Raw genomic sequence first — 22,144 nt, 5'->3', positions numbered from 1 at the left:
CGAGGAACATATTTGACGTTAATTTTATAATTTTAAATATCAATTTTTCGTATCAATTACAATGTAATGCTGACAAAAGGCAAGAAGTAAAAAGAGATTCTTATTAGCGTGGTCTTCCTTACATAATTGCTCACGTGAAATAATTTTAACATCCCAATATTATATCTCAATTTTAGAATAATAGCATGCATCTAACAATAAGAATCTCATTTTTATTGTTAGTTATCGTACATCCGCGAACGCACGAAATATTTAAAATATTCATGAACTGCGTATGTGAGTAATGAATCTTGGAAATAAAGGGAAAAAGTGCATACAACCTATAATCCTTTTCAATCCTTAATATATTCCTTAAGTTTTAGGCAACCTTATGTAATTCGCGTTCGTAGATATTGCTGTTAATTAATGCGACACGCGGAGCGACTCGAAAACACGTGCGTCTCCCACCGAGATCGCCTAGCGAATGCCGAAGTGATGACGATCGACCACCGCGCCGTGCCCCCCCTACGCCTTCGCTCCGCGTCTCACCGCTTTTCGTCGCCAGTGACCCCCTTCCCCTACCGAGCTTTTCGCCAGATGTTTTTAGATTACACTCAACTATCGCGTATTCAAACGACGAAAAATATTCAACGATTTATTCAACGATTTATATAATTATATTTTTCATATTTTACATGATTTTGACAAACGGATATCGCCGTACATTTCGCGTTTTGCTTTGTGGCATCTCGGACACAATCCTATATTATTTGCATGGTTCTCTTAAACGAATTAGTAATTATTCGCGTGAGATATTTTTAATTTATTTTCAATAATTCTCAATTTTCATAATTCTTTTTAATGATCCATACTTCAATAAAGATTGATAAAATATTCTATATATGTTCTTTATATAAAGATAAACGCAAAAAATCTTAATAAAATGAAACAATTTGTGCTAAATACAGGTTTGGTTAAAAGTACTAAATGTCTTGTTAATCGTTATTTAATTTTTCAGTTAATAAATTAATTTAAGACACTACTTTTACTGCAAATTATTCCGTGTTTCAGAAATTCTTTAAACGTGCGTATAATAAAATAGGTTCCGGAAATTTATTTAAAATATTAAATAAGTCAGAAATGCAGTTATTTAAAATAATAAATACTAAATTTCTCTCTTAATTTTTTAATTTAAAATATAACTTTAATTTTCATCGTTTTACAAGTATGTAAAGATTATTAAACGATTTTTACGTATATTTGGGCAACTTTAAAAAGAATTTGTAAAGTTGTATATTTACAACAAATACTTCTGCATTGTTGCAACTAAATATAGTTAACAAAATGAGAAAAATGTACTTTTTCAAAAATGTATAACTCTGAAACATAAATATTTAAACGAAAAATTTAAACGTTAATGTTTTTTTTAAACTAAATTAAGTTAGAGTTAATGGCTTGTAAAATTTTAATTTAAAAGAAGTTAATAAATTAAAGTTTAAAAGTAACTAAATGAAGTTAAAAATTAATGCGTTTAAAATTATCTAAATTAAAAGTTATTAACTTTTAACGTTTTAACTAATTATTACCTGACAATCCTGAACATATTTTTCGTTTAAATATTTATGTTTCAGAGTTATACATTTTTGAAAAAGTACATTTTTCTCATTTTGTTAACTATATTTAGTTGCAACAATGCAGAAGTATTTGTTGTAAATATACAACTTTACAAATTCTTTTTAAAGTTGCCCAAATATACGTAAAAATCGTTTAATAATCTTTACATACTTGTAAAACGATGAAAATTAAAGTTATATTTTAAATTAAAAAATTAAGAGAGAAATTTAGTATTTATTATTTTAAATAACTGCATTTCTGACTTATTTAATATTTTAAATAAATTTCCGGAACCTATTTTATTATACGCACGTTTAAAGAATTTCTGAAACACGGAATAATTTGCAGTAAAAGTAGTGTCTTAAATTAATTTATTAACTGAAAAATTAAATAACGATTAACAAGACATTTAGTACTTTTAACCAAACCTGTATTTAGCACAAATTGTTTCATTTTATTAAGATTTTTTGCGTTTATCTTTATATAAAGAACATATATAGAATATTTTATCAATCTTTATTGAAGTATGGATCATTAAAAAGAATTATGAAAATTGAGAATTATTGAAAATAAATTAAAAATATCTCACGCGAATAATTACTAATTCGTTTAAGAGAACCATGCAAATAATATAGGATTGTGTCCGAGATGCCACAAAGCAAAACGCGAAATGTACGGCGATATCCGTTTGTCAAAATCATGTAAAATATGAAAAATATAATTATATAAATCGTTGAATAAATCGTTGAATATTTTTCGTCGTTTGAATACGCGATAGTTGAGTGTAATCTAAAAACATCTGGCGAAAAGCTCGGTAGGGGAAGGGGGTCACTGGCGACGAAAAGCGGTGAGACGCGGAGCGAAGGCGTAGGGGGGGCACGGCGCGGTGGTCGATCGTCATCACTTCGGCATTCGCTAGGCGATCTCGGTGGGAGACGCACGTGTTTTCGAGTCGCTCCGCGTGTCGCATTAATTAACAGCAATATCTACGAACGCGAATTACATAAGGTTGCCTAAAACTTAAGGAATATATTAAGGATTGAAAAGGATTATAGGTTGTATGCACTTTTTCCCTTTATTTCCAAGATTCATTACTCACATACGCAGTTCATGAATATTTTAAATATTTCGTGCGTTCGCGGATGTACGATAACTAACAATAAAAATGAGATTCTTATTGTTAGATGCATGCTATTATTCTAAAATTGAGATATAATATTGGGATGTTAAAATTATTTCACGTGAGCAATTATGTAAGGAAGACCACGCTAATAAGAATCTCTTTTTACTTCTTGCCTTTTGTCAGCATTACATTGTAATTGATACGAAAAATTGATATTTAAAATTATAAAATTAACGTCAAATATGTTCCTCGGTATATCGCAATATAATTATGATATCGCATTAAACGACTCGCGCCGTTAAAACTAGAAATAATCGTTTTATTAATCGAAAATCATTAAAAATGGGAAGAATATATTATTTTACTTATTCGTAATATTCGTAATATTCGTTTTATTTCGGCAGTTAGACGGTTGGCGCGACCTTGGTGTTGAGGATGGTACGGGGTGGCACGGAGCGGCGCGTCATGTTTACGTTTACGCGTAATTACTGCGCGGTCCCCTACTGAGATTCTTAGAAATAGGTAGTCGCGTCGCATGCGGTTCTTTCACATTACTTTTTAAAATCTTATCGCGAAGAATGCTAAATATAATACGAAACGTTGTACTTTATGAATAATTAATCATTCTAGTCTAGTTCGAATTACGTGAATATTTATAAAATACAACATTTCTTATTATCTAGCATTTTTTGCGATTATTATATTCAAAAAGAAATGTGAAGAAGAGCGACACGGTCGCATTTGTCTGTACGAACGGTATCATACGAATCATAAAACGTTAATATGAATAATATTCTCATGCAAATAACGCAATTCCTGCTTTCAGATTTAATATAGTTTAATAATTTCATTATTTTTTTGTTTTTGTGCACCTTCCGTTATATGATCCGTTTAAAAATTAAACGTAATTCTTTGAAACTATTATTATCGATATAATAAAAGAAACATTTCTCTTTTTTATTAAATAGCCCATTTCATTGACTTTAATCATATCTTACAGACATCATCTATAAATAAAAGATTCAATCCTTTTAGCTGCTCTAAATTTATTTCGCAATGATAACGAATTGCAGACTGTATTTGATATTCGTTTGTAAAAGTTAACCGGTTGCATAGTAATATAGATAATAGCTATTACATTTTTCCCTCTCACGGGTACACCTTGACGTGGTGGGAGGTACCCAGAGGATATTTATACGAAAAGAACGGTTTTTCTCAAATCTAAAAATTTTCGGATCTGAATGATATATCTAGATAAATTTTTAGATATTGAATAAAATCGTTCTCTTCGTATAAAAATCCATCGGGGAAGCTAACGTACCCTCGTCGCCGCTTTATTTGAAAATCAACGAACCGCAGCCGGTTCGTCGCGTCGCGTCGTTTGTTCGGGAGTGTCGTTCTCAATAATCGGACTCAAGTTATAGTCCGCGCGCGATTATAGTCCATTATTCGTGAGTGTTTTTCGCGAGTGTTCAGTGCGAGAGGATGTGTCAACCCCAACTTTGAGAGGAGGAGGAGGTCTGGGAGAGGCATCGGGCACCGGCGGAGCAACCTTGCTGTAAATATCTTTTTTGCTATTGTAAAATCAATACCTTTTTTCTATTTATTCGCTTTATTTTACAATGATTTAAAAGTAATAATTAGAAAAAAAAGAATTATCTTAAAATTATTTTGAAATTTTATAAATATCTATGTATTTTTAAGATTTTTTTAGAAAATGCCCGGGAAAAAATGTTTCATATGTAAAAAATGTTTATATATAATTATATATGTAATGTCTATTATATAACATTTTTTCGAGTATAATTATTTTTATAAATACGTAAGTGAATGGTAAATTAAAAAATTCGATGCTTGTAAAAATATTTTGAAAATTGTGTGATTATTTTCAAGAGAATTACGTTTACTGCATATTTTTTTTAATATTAATTGATTTTTTTGCTTTGTTTTAATTTAGATTTTATATTCTTTTTGTTACAGAATCATCGTAGCGACAATGCAGATCAAACTCCGCTGTTGCGCATCAAATGAAGGTGAGTGATGAATTGATGTTTTTGTTGAGGTAACGGATGCGTGGTGATTTTATTAATATATCTACAGATGCACATATACATGAATTTAAAAAAAATATACCTGTATATTTTTTATAAATGTATATGTAGCATTCCATGCATCCATTATCTTAAAGTGGATAAGTTAGAACAGATTAGGATAAATTTAATCCTGGATGCTTCTTCTTATTTTATTGTATATGCACTGTAAAATTTATAATATCATATTAACACTCAGTTTAAGTAATTTTTAATCTTTCGTAAGAGTCGCCATTGCTCTTATCCAATCGTTCATTAATTTAACTGAAACAGTCAAATAGAATTATTTCATTCAAGAAAATTACAATGTTAAAGGCTCAAATTTTGTTTCTAAATTCATATGTTAACGTGAATATATATTATATATTATATACGCGAATATATTTTACATGTATAAAATATACACACACACACACACACACACACACACACACACACACACACATAATAATATATATATAATAATAAGTAATTTAATCTCGGTTGTATGTAATTCAATTCGATTGATACCAAATAATTCAATTTTAAAAATATAATAAAGGTTGATTCTATGTAATCGGTTTTTTAAATATGTTTTACATTAAAATATATACAGGATGTTTGATAATTGTACTGATAACGCTCGTGGGCAAGTAGAACGGATTAAACTGAGTCGAAAAGTCCTCTACAATTTTGCAATAGTAACAAGATATTAATTATTAAATAGTGGCGAATATTGATCTTAAATTTCGGCAAAAATTGTTAATTTTCTCCTTATAAAGTTCTAAAATTTTTTCAGAATTTTTAATATCGTATTTCCTCACATGTTGGTAAAAATACTTGTCAATGAAAAAATGTAATACTAAAAAGTTGATAAAAAATTCTGAAAAAAATCTTAGAGCTCTACGAGAAGAAAATAAACAATTTTTGCTGTTTTTCTGTAATAAAATTGATAATACGATCAATAGATCATCGCAATAGTAACAAGATTAATTATTAAATAATTATTAAAAATATTAATTATTAAATAGAGAGTTGCGAATATTGATCTTCAATTTCGGCACTATTTAATAATTAATATCTTGTTACTATTGCGATGATCTATTGATCGTACTATCGATTTTACAGAAAAACAGCAAAAATTGTTTGTTTTCTTCTCATAGAGCTCTAAGATTTTTTTCAGAATTTTTTATCAACTTTTTAGTATTGCATTTTTACATTGGCAAATATTTTTACCAACATGTGAGGAAATACGATATTAAAAAATTCTGAAAAAAATTGTAGAACTTTATAAGGAGAAAATTAACAATTTTTGTCTCTTGTTGTTTTTCTGTAAAGTTAATGGTATTTGAATAAAAATTTATTGAAAACCAATATTGAACGATTATTAATATCTTGTTAATTATTGCAAAAATTGCAAAATGATACAAGACTTTCGACTCAATTTAGTCCGCTGTACCTACGAGCGTTGTCAACAAAATTATCAAACACCTTGTATATTACGTCTTAACGCACTTGGAAGTAAAAAGAAGAATTAATGAAGTATTCGTATTTTTTAAATAAATGAAATACAGTAAATTAAAAAATATAAAGAACATATATATATATAAAGTAATTAGAGTAAATGAAATTTTTTTTGTCTATAGATATTATAATATAGAACAGTGTTTGTTACAGTACAATAAGTATAGTTTTATTATTCTTTCTATCTATCCTATTTTTAAATATTCATTCAGGATTAAATTTTATTTAAGTTGGTGCAGAGAAAAATAATATACATACACATATATGTATATAACATACTGTTTTCAAAGATATTCTTTGTATTGCTTCACACTAATTATTTGCATACTTGTTACTAATGAAACAACGGATATTTTAATGTAGCGCATTTGTCGTATAATTTATTAATCTCGCTTTTTTATAAAAAATATTTTATGATTATTAATTGTTACTATAATTTACCTAAATTGCACTAAATGCACCTACTTTAGCCTAAACTTTTATAACTTATCCATATGTAGTAACTGGATTTTATACCACTCAAAATAGTAACATGATGTAAGATCCAATATAGGTTTATTGTGTCAAGAAATAAAAGAATTTTGTCTTAAATTATTTTAAAAAATTGCGTTCGGAATTTTGCATCTTTTAAAATAAAATTAATTTTGAAATAATAAATTATACAGAAAATGATTTTAATAATTTAAAACATAAACGATATACGATATTTATTAATGTAAGGGAAAATTATCTCCCTTTTGGATCTTACATCATTTATCTGAATTTCTTATCTCTCTGCATGTTTTGAGATGAGATTCAGCAACGAATCGTTCGAATCGTTAAGAATACGTACATGGGCCTTAAATTTTGGGATAGTAATCGATTTAGTAATTTCCGGTTTATATTTAATTTGAAGTTTTGTTGCTTATATTGTGTAAAATTTATATTAAGAAATTTGATCTAATTTCATAATATTTGAGATTTATAAAATCAAAATATTGAAAACATCCCTCATAGAGATTTTCTTAAATTTACATTTATTTTAGTCAATAATTATATTTTTAGTTTCGAATAGAAAATAAACGCGAAATTTATTCACACACATATATTAATAAAATTATTATTATTGATAATTAATATTTAATCAATTTCATTATTATGGTGGCCCCTTCGCGACGCGTTCGTGTTTCGCGCATCATACAAAGGCGTAAAATTTTACGCTTTTAGTCGGCAGCAAAAAGGAATATTTCTCCTTGCTGTCGATCTCTGGCATATTAAGCCAGAATATTGGCCAGAAAAAAGACGAAGATCTGAATGAAGTGGGTTGGTGTAACACCAATCTAATTTTTTGAAAGATATATATAAAGATAAATTCTGAATCTTCGGGAGGGCAACTTACTCGCAAATTGCGAGTTCTTATATTGTTGATTTAAAATACAATAATTAACAAATAACAGGGCTAATGAGAACTAGTGCAGATAATGAAGCACAAGTTTTGTAGGTTTTTTAATCTACAAATTCTAGTTGCACTTCATTATCCTCAATGGCTTTCGTTAGTTCTGTTATTTATTAATTTTTTTATTTTAATTATTATCATTTATTGCTCATTTATTTAATACGATCGCATTAATCTCTCTGAATTTATCAATACACAATAGGACATGGTTATGCATTAGCTGCTGCATTCAGCAAAGAAAGCAGTTTTGCAATTATTGTAAAATTTGATTTAATATCATTAGTTCGTTTAAATTCATAAAGAATCTAAAGCAAGAACCAATCGTGTTGAAGAATTTTACAACATCTGCAAAGCTGCTTTCTCTGCTGAACACAGTCATTAACGTATTATATATTCGCGGTGTTACACGTTAATGAAGTAACGTTGGAAGTAGAAATATATGGACAGAGATAGGATACGCGAATATAGGCACGAATAAATGAAAATACGGATTGGTAGGACAAGTATATGGATAGGTAGGGACTATATAGGTAAAGACAATAAATGTAGATAAATTGAAAAATTAAATTATTATAAATAAAATGACACTTAAATAGATTTCGCGATCGGATAATTAAATTTTGTTTTAAAAAATAAATATAATTAAACTAAAAAAATATTATATAATAAATCTAACTTAATAAATTAAATAATATGTAGGTAAGGATACATAGACATCATGTGTATGTACCTGATAATTGCAAAGAAAAGATTAAAAATTAAATAAAATTTTAAATTAATCTTAAATTTTATTTAATTGTCAACAACCCAATTGTCAAATATGATTATATATTATATAATTTTAATTTTATGATTATGTATTATATATAATTTTAAATTTCATTGAATTTTCAGCTCCCCTGAAATTGAACTTAATATCTTATAAAATTCTATACATATACAAAATATGTATACGCATTAATATTGTAATTAATTTTATCATAAATAAATGTATGTATAATAATATTACATAATATAAAATACATATTACGTAATATAAAATTTATGTGAACTATGTCCAGGTAAATGCCATCACGTTTATTTTTGTAATTTCCGCAATAATTACTAATTTAAATTATACATTTATTGGAATGTTTATATATTCATATTAAATATATCTATTCCATACAGATAGCATTTATCTTGGCGTAGTAAATCAAATTTATTGTTGCTTTATTGATGTAACTTACACGATTGATGTAAATTACACGAAATCGATGAACCATATGATAACAAAAATTGTTTATTAATTTAACGAATTTGATAGATGTTTAATTAAAAAAATTTTTTTTAATTTGGATTTTATTGTAAATATGAAAAAGTCATTAATAATTTTAAGTTACTTTTAATTAAAAATTTGATGTTTAAAATAATTATCAATTTTTCGTTTATTTAATTTATTAAATAAGTCAGTAAAGATTCGAGCTTTGACTGAGGTAATATAGATTAAATATTAACTTTTTTTTTGTTTTTTACATTTATATTTTTAACATTAAAAAATTAGTGAAATATTAATGATTAATTTATTATGTACGAAAGCCTCATCGCTGTCCCTCGCGTCAAGTGGATGCTATGTTGATGCAGTGAATGCGTGATTTGTATCGATAGAAAGTCGAAATTATTTTTACAATATCATATGAAGACTTATTCTTCGTCGCTTTCTGTAAAGTCCATTCGCAAAGTCTAGTTTGGTATCTTGTTGGAAGTTCTTGTACAGGATCGGAATTAATCCCGAGTTTTCTCGTCTTGCATTGGAAGTAATAATTTTGTCAATGAGTCAGACAATTATATGCTATATATTTTAAAATCAAGTTACGAAATTAATTTAGTAGTGTACTTTAACATACAATTTTCGTCGCTTTTTTTGTTTTGTTAAATGTTCTCCCACTAGTATAATAATGTTAGTAATAGTACTATATCTTAATAACAATACGAATTTAATGTTATATAATTAATGTATGGATATACATATAATGATTATTTTTAAATCCAAATTATTAAGTAAATAAATTTAAGCTTTATGCAAATAATTTGCTTATTTTTCGATGATTGCTCTAACAAAAAAATATGATTACGAATGTATATATTTAATTTTTTAAACTGTTATTTTAAATCATTTTTAGGTATTGGAGACATCCCGCCATTCCAGAATATTGTTAATTATTAATTTATATGTGTATTATATACTTTTCTGATAAATATATGCAGATATATTACGAGATTATATTTAACAAATTTTGATTTTTGTCGATTCAGATAATTTTTTTATCAAAATACCTTCTTTTATCAATGATATCGTGATTACATGAATTTAATTAAAAATGTGTGGATACAAAAAATTCGAGATAAGTCGAATGGATACTTTTATATTAGCGAGGTATTAATAATTAAAATTTTGAGAAAATGCAGAAAAAAAGATTGTTAAATTTTATATATAATAACAAATTTTTCAGAAAGCATACTTAGTTCTTTAAAATGTCGTTATTATCAAGTTCGATTTAGCTCGGACAGTTGGTACCCGAGATACGTTTGTATTCATACATATAAAAAATTGGTGCATGTATTTTATTATTATTAAATATATTCCTTCGTAATCACTATTCCATAAGGAAATCATTTTATCTTTTTATTTTTAATAAGAGATGATTGTAGTAATGGGTGACAGAACATAATTCCTCGCCAATTTTGATATTATATTAAAAATGCATTAAAAATGTAATTAAGATGCTACCAAAATTAGTTTTATCATAGCTGGTCTGAAAGATTTGGAATGATCCTTCCGTAATAAGACCGCTGATGTTTGACGGATTCTTAACTTTTTTTTCGAATGGATCTTATGAATTTGACGTGGAATGAAATACATCAAGTTCGCTTTTCTATAAAGATTTTTTTCTTCTTTGTATCGGATACTAATCTTATCACAACGTAAGGACTTGGATCAAATTATCGGGATAATTACTTAATGCGATGAAAGTCTTGTCGTAAATATGACTTTTTATCACGATATTAATAAGTTTTATAATATAATCGCAGGTTAATAATTAATAATAAGTACGATCTAATTGTTGTTAGTATTTTCATTCCACATTTATCAATATTTCATTAAACATTGGTTTAGAAAATTTGTGTTATCGTATGTATTTTCGACATTTTCGTATATTCCCTCATTACTAAATTTTGTTAATTGTGCTCCTATAATATAATTCTTATTACATTTCGAACAACATTTTTTATTATACATTTTGTATTGTATATCTGTTAACTCGTGTGAAGTTGGCTTTCCAACTTTTGAGGAAATTAATTTTCTATAGCTCATTCGATTGCTCATCGTTTGCATATTTATGCATACTTCGAGTTTTGCACACTTCTAGTAAGAAAGTTATTAAAAAAATAATTTTGAGGAGGAGGGGGCTAATTTCACACTTATCCCCCAACTTCGAGGAATTTGGATCAAAAAAGTTTAATCGATGGATTTTCGCACATTTCGAAACAATTCTGATTGTTTTTCTTACGAGAAGTGTGTAAACGGAAATTCAAAGTGTGCATAAATGTGCAAACTGTGAACAATCAAGTGAGCAATAGAAAATTAATTTTTTCAAAAGTTAGAGGGCCAACTTCACATAGATGATCTGTTTGTGATAATAATAATAATAATTAGACCCGGCGACTTAGCTTGCTGGTGGGTGTGGAAATTTTGACCGAAGAAGGAAGGACGATATAAGTGGTCAGACTATGAAGTGATGATCTTTGTTTGTTTTTATTTATTCTTTATAATCTTAATGTCATTTGCAATTGCAAAATTTACCGCTCTCCGTCGAATCCTACTAATAAATTCATTTATTGCTTCAAAGTTATTGTCCTTGCTACACCTTTATGAATATGTAGCACAACCAAATTGGGCAAATTATTTTCCAATGCTAGTTTTTGTCTGGGTGTGGATTTTTACGCTGAGCTAAAAGCTTTGGGTGTGGAATCCACAATTTCACACTATAATTGTAGATTCTAAATTTTCATATAAATATCCATCTGTATTAAAGTCACCACGACGGTCAAAACTGACGAGTAATACTGAAAAAAATGTTCTTTTATTATACTTATTGTTAATAAAAATAGCTTTGTCATATTAAAAACAATAAATGTAAAAGAAGATTTTGGATATGTAAAATAACAATCAAAGATATAAAAACGCAGTTAATTGAGAAAATAATTTAAATAATATGCTGCCATTTAGATACTTACGTAATTTGAATTGTGAAAAAATAAATATATACGTATTTGTTCTATTACATGTTTATTACATACACATTATTCAATATAAAACGTACCTTCGAAATAAAATCATAACCAAAGTAGACAAGTCCCATGCCAAATTTTACCTCTCTTTGCTTTATTTGCAGTATAAATTGTAAAATCTAATTAAAATAAATAATTGAACAAATATTTAGATATATAGAGGAAAGCCTCCTATTATGAGATAGGTACTTAATATGAGATAGCGGCGTTTCCGCTAATAAACGTTATCTATTGATTCCACCATAAATTTATTGTTCTTAGATTGAAAACTATTTAGTGGAAAATTCATTAACATTATTAGATCGTACCTATAGTCGTTGCAAAAAAAGATTTTAGAATTTGGATGTCTTCAAGTGTCGTGTTGAGATGAGCTTTTAAATCTTGTTTATTATTTAATAAGTAATATTTGGCAATAAATTCTTTATGTAATGATAGAATAAAATCGTATTAATAGAAAAATAATGATATGTTGAATTCGTGAATGTCAAAATCGTAATATGAAATACCCAGTATTTCTAATATGAAATAACCTGTGCTCCTATGTCATAATGAAAATCATTGCTGAAGTATAAATGTTATTGTATATTAATAAAAAGGACAATCGAAATAAACATCGAGTGCCTATTTCTGCGATGCTTGGTTCCAACTATCTTAAGACTCTATCTTAAGACTATCTTAAGAGTCAGCTAGGTACAATGCATCGCATACTCATTTTGCACGTGCACTGGCTGTGTTTATTTGTACTTTAAGAAACATTAAATAAAGTTTTTTTTTTCATTGCAATATTGATATATTTTGTATTTTATTATCGATTTCTCAGGATATCTCATATTAGAAACACAATTGTTTTACTTTGCGATTTGCTCACTTTTTACATTTCTTTAATTTATAAAAAAACTAAAATTTGAATTAAATTTTACATAACATTATCTTAAAACTTATTAAATTCCATTCAAAATGATCTATTATTTTTTTTAATTCTGCCTATAGATTTCTAGCATTTACCCAAAATAAACTCGGTATCTCATAATAGGGGCCTTTCCTCTACTACCATTCATGGAAATTCAGACATTTGCACTATCGAGTAACATGTAAAATGAAAGTTATAAATATTAAGACATTATTATAAAATAACAATTGTGTTCTTCTTAAAAATATATTTTAGGATACTTTTGTACATACTAATATCTACTGCAAAAACTGTATGAATTATTTTATATGTCAATGTGCATTATCTTTATTTTATTATAGATTATAGAACATTAATAACATGATCAATGAATTTTGAAAAATTCTCTTTATAATGTAAATATAAAATTAAAAATAATTTATAAAGTTTTTGCTAACCATATTCCTATCTATGGTGTTAGTACGTACATCACATTATATGTATAAGTATCTAAAAATAAATAAAAGAATAATATAGTTGCTGTTTTATAATGTACAATTTTGATAAAAATTCAGATTAGCTGACTTCACTCTTATGATATCGATATGTGTTATCAAGATCAAGATTTTGAGTGATCTCAGATCAGATTTTAGCCTCCGCTCGTTATTCATTAAAAAGTTATTAATAGAATATGAATATTAAAATGAATATTAAAAAGTTATTAATAGAAAAATATCACTAAATAAAACCTAATTTTTTAACACAAAATGTATATTTCACTATATTCTACATATATTCTGATATATAATTTACATTTCCACGTTTAACTTTTCACGCGAAGCAAGATTCACCTCACATCCGCCTAACTAGGGACGTCGCATCGCATGGAAAGTCATTAGACAAGTAGGGTTTGGAATAGTTTCTATTGTACGTTGTATATAGTAGAAATAAAACGTAATTTTTTAAACTTTTTTGTTAATAATTTTTTAATGAATAACAAAAGACGCCTAACCTGTCGAAAGTCACTCAACGTCATCACTTGACAATTTATGCCAAGGTCAAGATTATCGGATCAGATTCCCCTAATCTAAACTTTTATCCTAATTTTTTTACATGACCACATGATAATGTTGATGTCCGAAATTTCATGAGTAGTTGTAATTATGTCTTAAAAATAATTAAAGCTATACACTTAATTAATTACCTGTTCATGTAAGGCTATATCGCTATTATAAGTGGATAATTCGTGAAGAATTGCTACTGTGTTGTTTATCTGAAATTATATTAATATAAAATGAAAGTTTGTATTGATATCAAAAATTTTACATACAATCAGATTACGTAATTCCATTGAAAACTTCGACATATATTAATTTCATTGCTGCAAAATTGTTCTCTGTGCTTATATATATATATATATATATATATATATATTATTGTAGTTATTAATTATAGTAATTAATTATTAATGTTTTTGTTCTACTATACCTCATTGTAAACAGTTTGACATATATAGTTTAATGTGAGAATTAAGATGTTGCTTATAATGATATGTAAATAATAATATGCCGTGATTGGAAATGTTTTAACTATTTCTTCATTAGTCCTGTTTGTATACATGATATACATACTGCAGCACATCCATATATTAAACATAAAAATAGGTATCATTTGTAGAAACATTTGTACATTAAATATTTTATTTAGTTTGTGTGATATAAGGCATAGCTGTAGATGGACATGCCTGCAATTGAATTATAAATGTTTTAATTAATTGAATTATAGAGACATATATGAGAAATACTAAGCAAAATACATTATCATAAAATTTGATTGGAACTGTAATTTCTAATCGATTCACGGTGTATGGTTTCACACAGTGAAGTTAATATTTTTTATGAGTGTTCACACATACACACCTATGCGCGCGCGCGCATATTGTGTGTATATGTGCACATATAGTAATTCTTTTAAAAAAATTACATTATAATCCATATATATTGTTCGTATTCATTAGCTCCAGCTTTTATTATTCCTTGATGCACTAAGATTAATCTGTTTTGTCTTCCGCAATCTGCATCGATTCCTAACAGATCAGAATAGAGTACATAGAGATAATCATTGACTCGCTGGAACCTGGACTTTGTACATCTGCATTTAATGAAAAAAATTTAGTTATGTTTTTCACTAAAGCTATGATCTTGAAGCAGAGATGGCAACGTTACTTTTCTTATCGTTTCTTTGTTATAATAATGATTTAGTAATGACAAATATTAATTGTTATGACTATAACGGTAACATCAAGGTTGGAATATTACTCGATTGTTACTTGTAACGGGTTGGAAAAATGATTCGTTACTGAAAAAGATAATTTGTCACTTGTATTGCGTTACTTTTTACTCATTACTTGTAACAAATACATTACGTGTTACTCATTACAAGTAACTTTTTTAAGTAAGTAATGATAAAAAGTTATTTTTAAAAGTGATTTTTCCAAACTTAGCACATTTTTAATGTGTAGTTATCATTATAGTCAAAAAAGAATTCTAATGTCATCGTTATAGAAAGTAATGATAAGAGTAACGGCGTTACATCATTTTTCATTCCTTCTACAAAGTAAATGTATGTATATATATATATATATATATATATATATAATGTATATACTGACCTGATAATAACTCCACAAATCAGAGCATTTAATAAATTGATATATTTTGGAATATTAAACACAAATTTAATACAGATATTTAACACAGATATTTCATACACAGTATAATTAATAATTTCCTCGACTACTTCAGTTACAGAAATAAATACAATCCATCCAAATATTATTTGAATTATCCAATTACGCAGGTGTTGATGTTCCTTTGATACTCCGAGTGCTTCCAATGTGTCGTCCACTATGGACAGTTCATGTAAGCACATTTTCAATTCCTTTAAAACATCGTATTGATCGATTACGCGACACAAAAATAAATTGTTATAATCTTATATTTAAAGCGTAATAAATATATCTTTAATTATATTATATATAATTAAATGCTATTTTCAACGTTATTTTCAAAATGTAATTTAATTATAATTATCAACAAACTATATAAAAGTTCATAACATTCGTTTTATTGAATACATTTTTATAGTTTGTTTATTTTATTTGTTATTATTTTTACTATTATAAATTAAAATTTTAAAATGATGACAAAAATCTAAATTTTTTTAAATAAGTACTTCAGTATTCAAAATAATTCATGCGAAGTTTCTTTGCGATTCACTAATTAGTTATGAAGCTTTAGAATAAATAAATATTTTGTTTATTTACTTGACCACTAATTCACAATGTAACTTTAACCAATAAGAAATAAAATTACAACGTAACTTTATATAAATAATCTTGAATACTACAGGAAGAACTTATATTAAAAAATTGAGATTTTTGTCATTTATTTTATAATACATTTCTATTAGAGCACAGATTAAAAAAATTATTATTTATAAAAAATAACATATATATGTATATGTACATATATTATACATATACATGATCCAGATATTACTTTTAATTGATTTAGAATAATCTAATTTTTTTATAATTTTGTTATCATTTTATGCATCTACAAAACATCCTTAAGAAATTTTACAAAATTAACAAACTTTAGAAACATATTTATTAGAGATATATTTTAATACTCTTACCTTTGAATGAAAAAAACTAATAGGGATCGCCATAAGCACGATAATATGTATTATTATTTGATGAAGAGTATAATCTGTTAAGGTTATAGAATGACTGCGATAAATGAAATACACATAAAAGCTCCATATGACGAAAACATACGGATAAGAAAGATACCGCTTAGATTGTGCTAAGAAATATTCAAACGAGCCCAAACTGCAAAACGATCCAATTATCAATAATGGTGCTAGTGCTGTCTGTATCGTCTTCATAGTTTCCTTGTCGTCGATTAGAAATTTGAATTAAATCTTGCCACAAGACACAGATTTTAATACGCGTTTTAATACGTTTTGTAAAAATTTCAAATACAGTTTTATTTTATTTTTGCAGATCCTAGGAACTTCGTAATAGTTGCACTGCAAGGTACAGTTGAAAAATAAGGCATGTATGTGCTGTTTAACCAGCAAGTTGAGCGGTAGAATAAACACTCAGATAATCTAGATTAGATTGTTCTTTTTTTCGTTGAACTTTATTTATATGTATATATTATTTCAAGACATGAACGGTTGTAAACGTGACAATTTTTGCAATATTATGTCTCTTTTATATAAATATTAAACTAATGCAATCGTACACAATTGTGTGAGCACTGTGAACAGTTGTGTGTTAAAAATTCTGGACGTCACATTTATAATTTTCTTCAACATCGTCAAATTATTTAGCTAAATTATTTATCTTATTAGTTATCTTATTAGTATTTTATGAATTTTCTAGATAATATGCTTAATTGTTAGATAAAGAGATAATCTTAATGTAAAATGTTAAATATGAAAAAAGCAAACTATAATATTTTATATAATATTATTAGAAATTTAAGATCTGATAAATATTTTCATTTCCATGATAATAATGAACGTTACAATCGTTACGTAAAATTGGAAAAAACGAATCGATTAATTGAGTATGAAAACACTCACTTATTGAAACGCAGGACTATGAAATAAGTTAGATAATAGAAATTACTATACTTGGTGAAAGCATATAAGCAGTGTAAAAATAGCAATTTCGATAAAGAAAATGTTAAAAAAATAATTTTCTAAATTCTTATATGATATAAATACGGATGTATAAATATATAGTGTACTTTGTATATTGATAACATTATATTAGAAAATCATATAATAAAGAAAGAAAGAAAGAGTTAAATTGTAATTGTAATTAAAAAAAATTATTCTTAAACTACTATATTAATAAATGTATTACCAGAAGGCCACTAGTGAGGTGAAATAGGACGTTAATAAAGATCGCATTAATTAAGAATAACAATATGAAATAATTAAAAATAATACAAGTAACTAATACAAGTAAAAAATTTATTTATACATAAAAATAAATCAATAAAGTAGATTTTATTAGATATATAATACTGTGTACAGATAAGTATATAATAATATTAAACCATGACTTACTTTGTCTCTAAAAACTTTTTAAAATAATGAGTGTGTCTGTAGAATTCTTCCGTTCGTGTTTTTATCTTTCTGTTCACAACATTAGAGACGTTAAAAGGAAAATTTTTAACAAAAAAGCTTATCTGAAACAAATTATATGTTGACGATCTTATTAACACAATTTTATTTTATTCTTATAAAACATTATTTTTCATGGCACATGAGAAACAATTATTGAATGTAGCCAAAAAGTGATTGCAAAAAGAAAATCGAATTAGAAAATTGTGAAATGGAATTGTGACAATCAAAAAGAATTTGTTGATAAAGCATAGAATTTATTGATAAAATAATAAAGAGACAAAATAATAAAAGAATTTTGGGAAAAAAATGGGAAAACGTTTCTCTTTAAAAGGGGAGAAGTAGGAGAAGTAAAATATTCATAAAAGAAAAAAAAGATAAAAAAGAAATTATTGAAAAAGAATTATAAAAAATCCTAATAATGAAGATTGAAAAAAAAAACAAGAAGAAACATTATATAATAGAAAATATATACTATACTTATTTATATTTATAAAATTTACTTGGAAAAGATGGTCCTCAAAGTGTGAATAATTAATCATATCTGCTAAAGCTACCCTCCTATCGATTTCTCTGTAAAAATGAAATTCTGAAGGTAATGACATATTCACATAAATTTTTATGATACTTAATCGATGTTTATAAAAAGAATATTGTGTTACCTGGGTACTATTTTTTCAAAATTTTGTAGTATATACTTAAAGACTAAATCATTGTCTACATGTTTTGCAATAATGGAATGAAAAATTATAATGCACTGCTTTACATTAGTAAAATATCTCGACTTCAAAAGATTGATATAATCGATGATGATAGTATCAGATTTAGAGCACGCTAAAAATTCTAAAAGTTGATTGTTTAATGGTTTCGTTTCATTTAACACTTTGTTCCAAGTTATATTATTTGCTTTCATTATCCCTTTACAATAAGTCCATTCTTTCCATCTCGGAAAAATTCTAAAACATTTTGTAAAATATGAATAGAAATTTGTTACGACAAATAAATTTCTGTACTTTATAATTTATTTTATATTTTGAGAATTTGTTCTGTATATACATATATATTAAGAATTGCTCTACATAATTAGAAGAAGCATAATTATAAGAAAATTACTGATGTTTTGAGTTTTCGTATAACTGTATTAAATTAGAAGTGGCAACAGCCATACATTCTTGAGAATTCAGAACACATGCCCATCTTATGGCTTCGTGCCTTAAACATTTAATAAAATCATTTTCATTCTTCAAATCGACGTAGCCTATGTTAAAAAGAAGAAATACCAAAATTTTCTGAAAATGTTCCTAAAATAAAAAAATAAGTTTAATTTTATATATATTTTGTACTACTTAATTAATTGTTACATAGAAACTATTACATAGAAATTGTTACATATTAATTGTTATATACAAAGAGGCGTAAAATATGATCGTAAGATTTAAAAGGATTCTTTATATTTTTATTCTTTATCTTTCAATAAGTATAATAAGATATATTTTTTTAATTCTTCGGCCTATTTTTTAAAATGTAAAACATGAGTTTTTAAATATTTCAAACTTATGAAAATATTTTAGAAAAATTAAACATTTTTTAATTAATTTCGTACATTTCGTGAAATAAAATAATTTTTATATGAAATTGTTTTTATTTTTAGAACATTTTTATGAGTATTTAATTTAGTTTAATATTTGTAGAAAAAAAAATTAATTTAATTGTCTCTGAAATTAAAATTGGTCTCTGAACTTAAAATCAGACAACACATTCTGTATCAGCTACCAGCATTGTCACTTCTGTAACTCAGATAATACACATAACTAAAATCTCAGAGAGAATTTAAGAATATATAATATAAAATCTAAAATATAATCTTATAATATAAAATCTAAAAAAACATCTACGTGACATTTTTGAGATGTCTTATGGTCCGATTTTGGACAGGGTGTTGTCTAGGAACAGATTATTAAATTAATATTTATAATAATAAATATATTACATATAATTATTGTTTTAAAATAATTTTGTAGAATTCAAAATAATCGAAATATCGTCACGACTGGAAATATAATATCTCCTCACTTTTAAATATTGTAGATTTAATCCAAATAATGTAACTATCATAAGAAAATATGATTTATTCACTTATTTTATTTTTATAAAACTTTAATTTTTTAAATATGATTCTGATATTTTGCACATCAATTGGATAATTAAAATTATTGTAAAGATTTACTGGTAACATTTATTGTTATCTACCTTGATTTTAGTACTTTTTGAAAATGGAAAAAAGCCTAATATATTTTCTAGAATTTTAAACATAGGATACCATGCTATATAATTTGTCTCATTAGACAGATAGTAAATGAGTTGTTCGAAAAAACTGTACTCCAATTTATTCCTTAATAGAAAGAAATACGCGTCATCGATGATTTGAGCACGATTGAGTACATGTACGTTCATATATTCCATTGAATTTAAATATCTTGCAAGTTTTTCCCAATTATCGTTGTCGTAATTAATACGATAATATCCTGTCATATAATAAAACAAACTTCATGATTAAATATGTCGAATAACGTAAAATTTATGAAATATGGCAGATAGAAGTACTATTTTATATGTTAATATTCACCAGCTTGTTGTACATTAATAATGATCCAATCATCTTCTTTAATAATCAATTCTAAATATGACATGTTCGGACCCATTTTTCCCTTGTATAATTGGAAGAGTTTTTCGTAACATAAGTTACATGTATCCACATGTTTGTCGGATATGAGTTATTATAGTAGTTTTTCTGTAATGTTACTATAACTTTGTTTCGAGAAATCTTATCTCGTGTCATCTGTAGTATAGGATAACGTTCTTACATCGTCCAATGATACAACCTAACTGCCAAGTTTAGGTCATCATTTGATTCATTTACGGCTTTTTTGAGAACATTGAAGAAATTATCGATGCTATTCCAAGTATTGTCGGACCTAAGCTATTTATACAGTTTAACTTTAAAAATTATAACAAATTGCGTTCCTTGTGAAAATAAAAATCGGAGCGTAAGTCGAACGTACTGGTAGAGTAACAAATGAGTAAACAAAGCCTCTAAGAGGCAAAAATTAAAGCAACAAAATGTAAAAAGGAGCGTAAATGCCTCTTTTAATTCAATTTTCTCCTCCAGAAATTTCACTTACTCTTTTCTTGCATTCGATTTACGCTTCGATTTTTATTTTCGTCTGAGATTGAAAAATATAATATCGCTATTCAAGTATAATTTTGTACATATATTATACATATATAACTTCATACGACTTCCAATTATTAACAATACTGATTAATATGTTTGATTATGTACACAATGTGAAAAAATATTATATTATGTTTATCTTATTACTTACTATATAGATAAATATGTATTGAGACACAGATGAGGATATCGTTTGTAATAATGTGCGTACAAAATTAGGTGCTATAAGAATTAATATTACATAATTTGAAACAGTATTTAATATAATTTAATTACAGTTTTTACAAATTTGAAAAATGTTTATTTGCAAAAAAAATATTTTAAAATTCAATAATGAACATGTATTTTGTTTCACTACAAAAATGTGTGTTATGACAAAACTAATATAAAAAATAAATTGTAGACAAACTTGCTATATAGACAAACTTGCTATATAGACAAACTTGCTAGGGTGAATCGTTGAACCAACTTTTTATCCTATGAGAAAATTATCGATTTTATATCTAATTGAATTATAACGTGTGCAGTCAATTATTTTCTGATATGATTAATCTTCTGCATAATTTTTTATATTTACGTTTGGAAATCGATGAATAATTTTTTAACACTAAAATGTTTCTTGTGTTTTGAGTTCCATATTTAGAATAAGATTCGTAAACATCCGTTATTAATTTAGAAGTGACGATCTTATTTATCCGATTGAAAATAACTTCATTAATTTTTAATAAATACTTTAATG

At 26.2% G+C, this 22,144-nt stretch overlaps 1 protein-coding gene and 1 long non-coding RNA gene across 2 annotated transcripts in view; one reads left to right on the top strand and one right to left on the bottom strand.

The window, feature by feature from the left end:
• The first annotated feature begins 2,501 nt into the window (after window positions 1–2,501).
• The window catches only part of LOC147907406 (uncharacterized), a 99,350-nt gene continuing 79,707 nt past the window's right edge, over window positions 2,502–22,144 (top strand). Inside the window, exons 1-2 of the long non-coding RNA XR_015547444.1 lie at window positions 2,502–4,274; window positions 4,697–4,749. This is a non-coding gene — a long non-coding RNA (uncharacterized LOC147907406). The remainder of the gene's footprint in view (window positions 4,275–4,696; window positions 4,750–22,144) is intronic.
• Window positions 10,814–18,663, bottom strand: LOC147907408 (uncharacterized). Its single transcript, XM_087413351.1, has 8 exons — window positions 16,822–18,663; window positions 16,665–16,738; window positions 15,637–15,905; window positions 14,949–15,116; window positions 14,454–14,709; window positions 14,170–14,238; window positions 12,109–12,195; window positions 10,814–11,851 (listed from the first exon to the last, which is right to left on the bottom strand). The coding sequence occupies exons 2-8, from the start codon at window positions 16,695–16,697 to the stop codon at window positions 11,786–11,788; spliced, it is 948 nt and encodes a 315-aa protein (XP_087269477.1). The 5' UTR covers window positions 16,698–16,738; window positions 16,822–18,663; the 3' UTR covers window positions 10,814–11,785.

Source organism: Acromyrmex echinatior, chromosome 14, assembly GCF_024713525.1.
Source record: "Acromyrmex echinatior isolate Ae372 chromosome 14, ASM2471352v2, whole genome shotgun sequence".
NCBI lineage: Eukaryota > Metazoa > Arthropoda > Insecta > Hymenoptera > Formicidae > Acromyrmex > Acromyrmex echinatior.
This window is presented reverse-complemented; position numbering and strand designations above follow the sequence as displayed.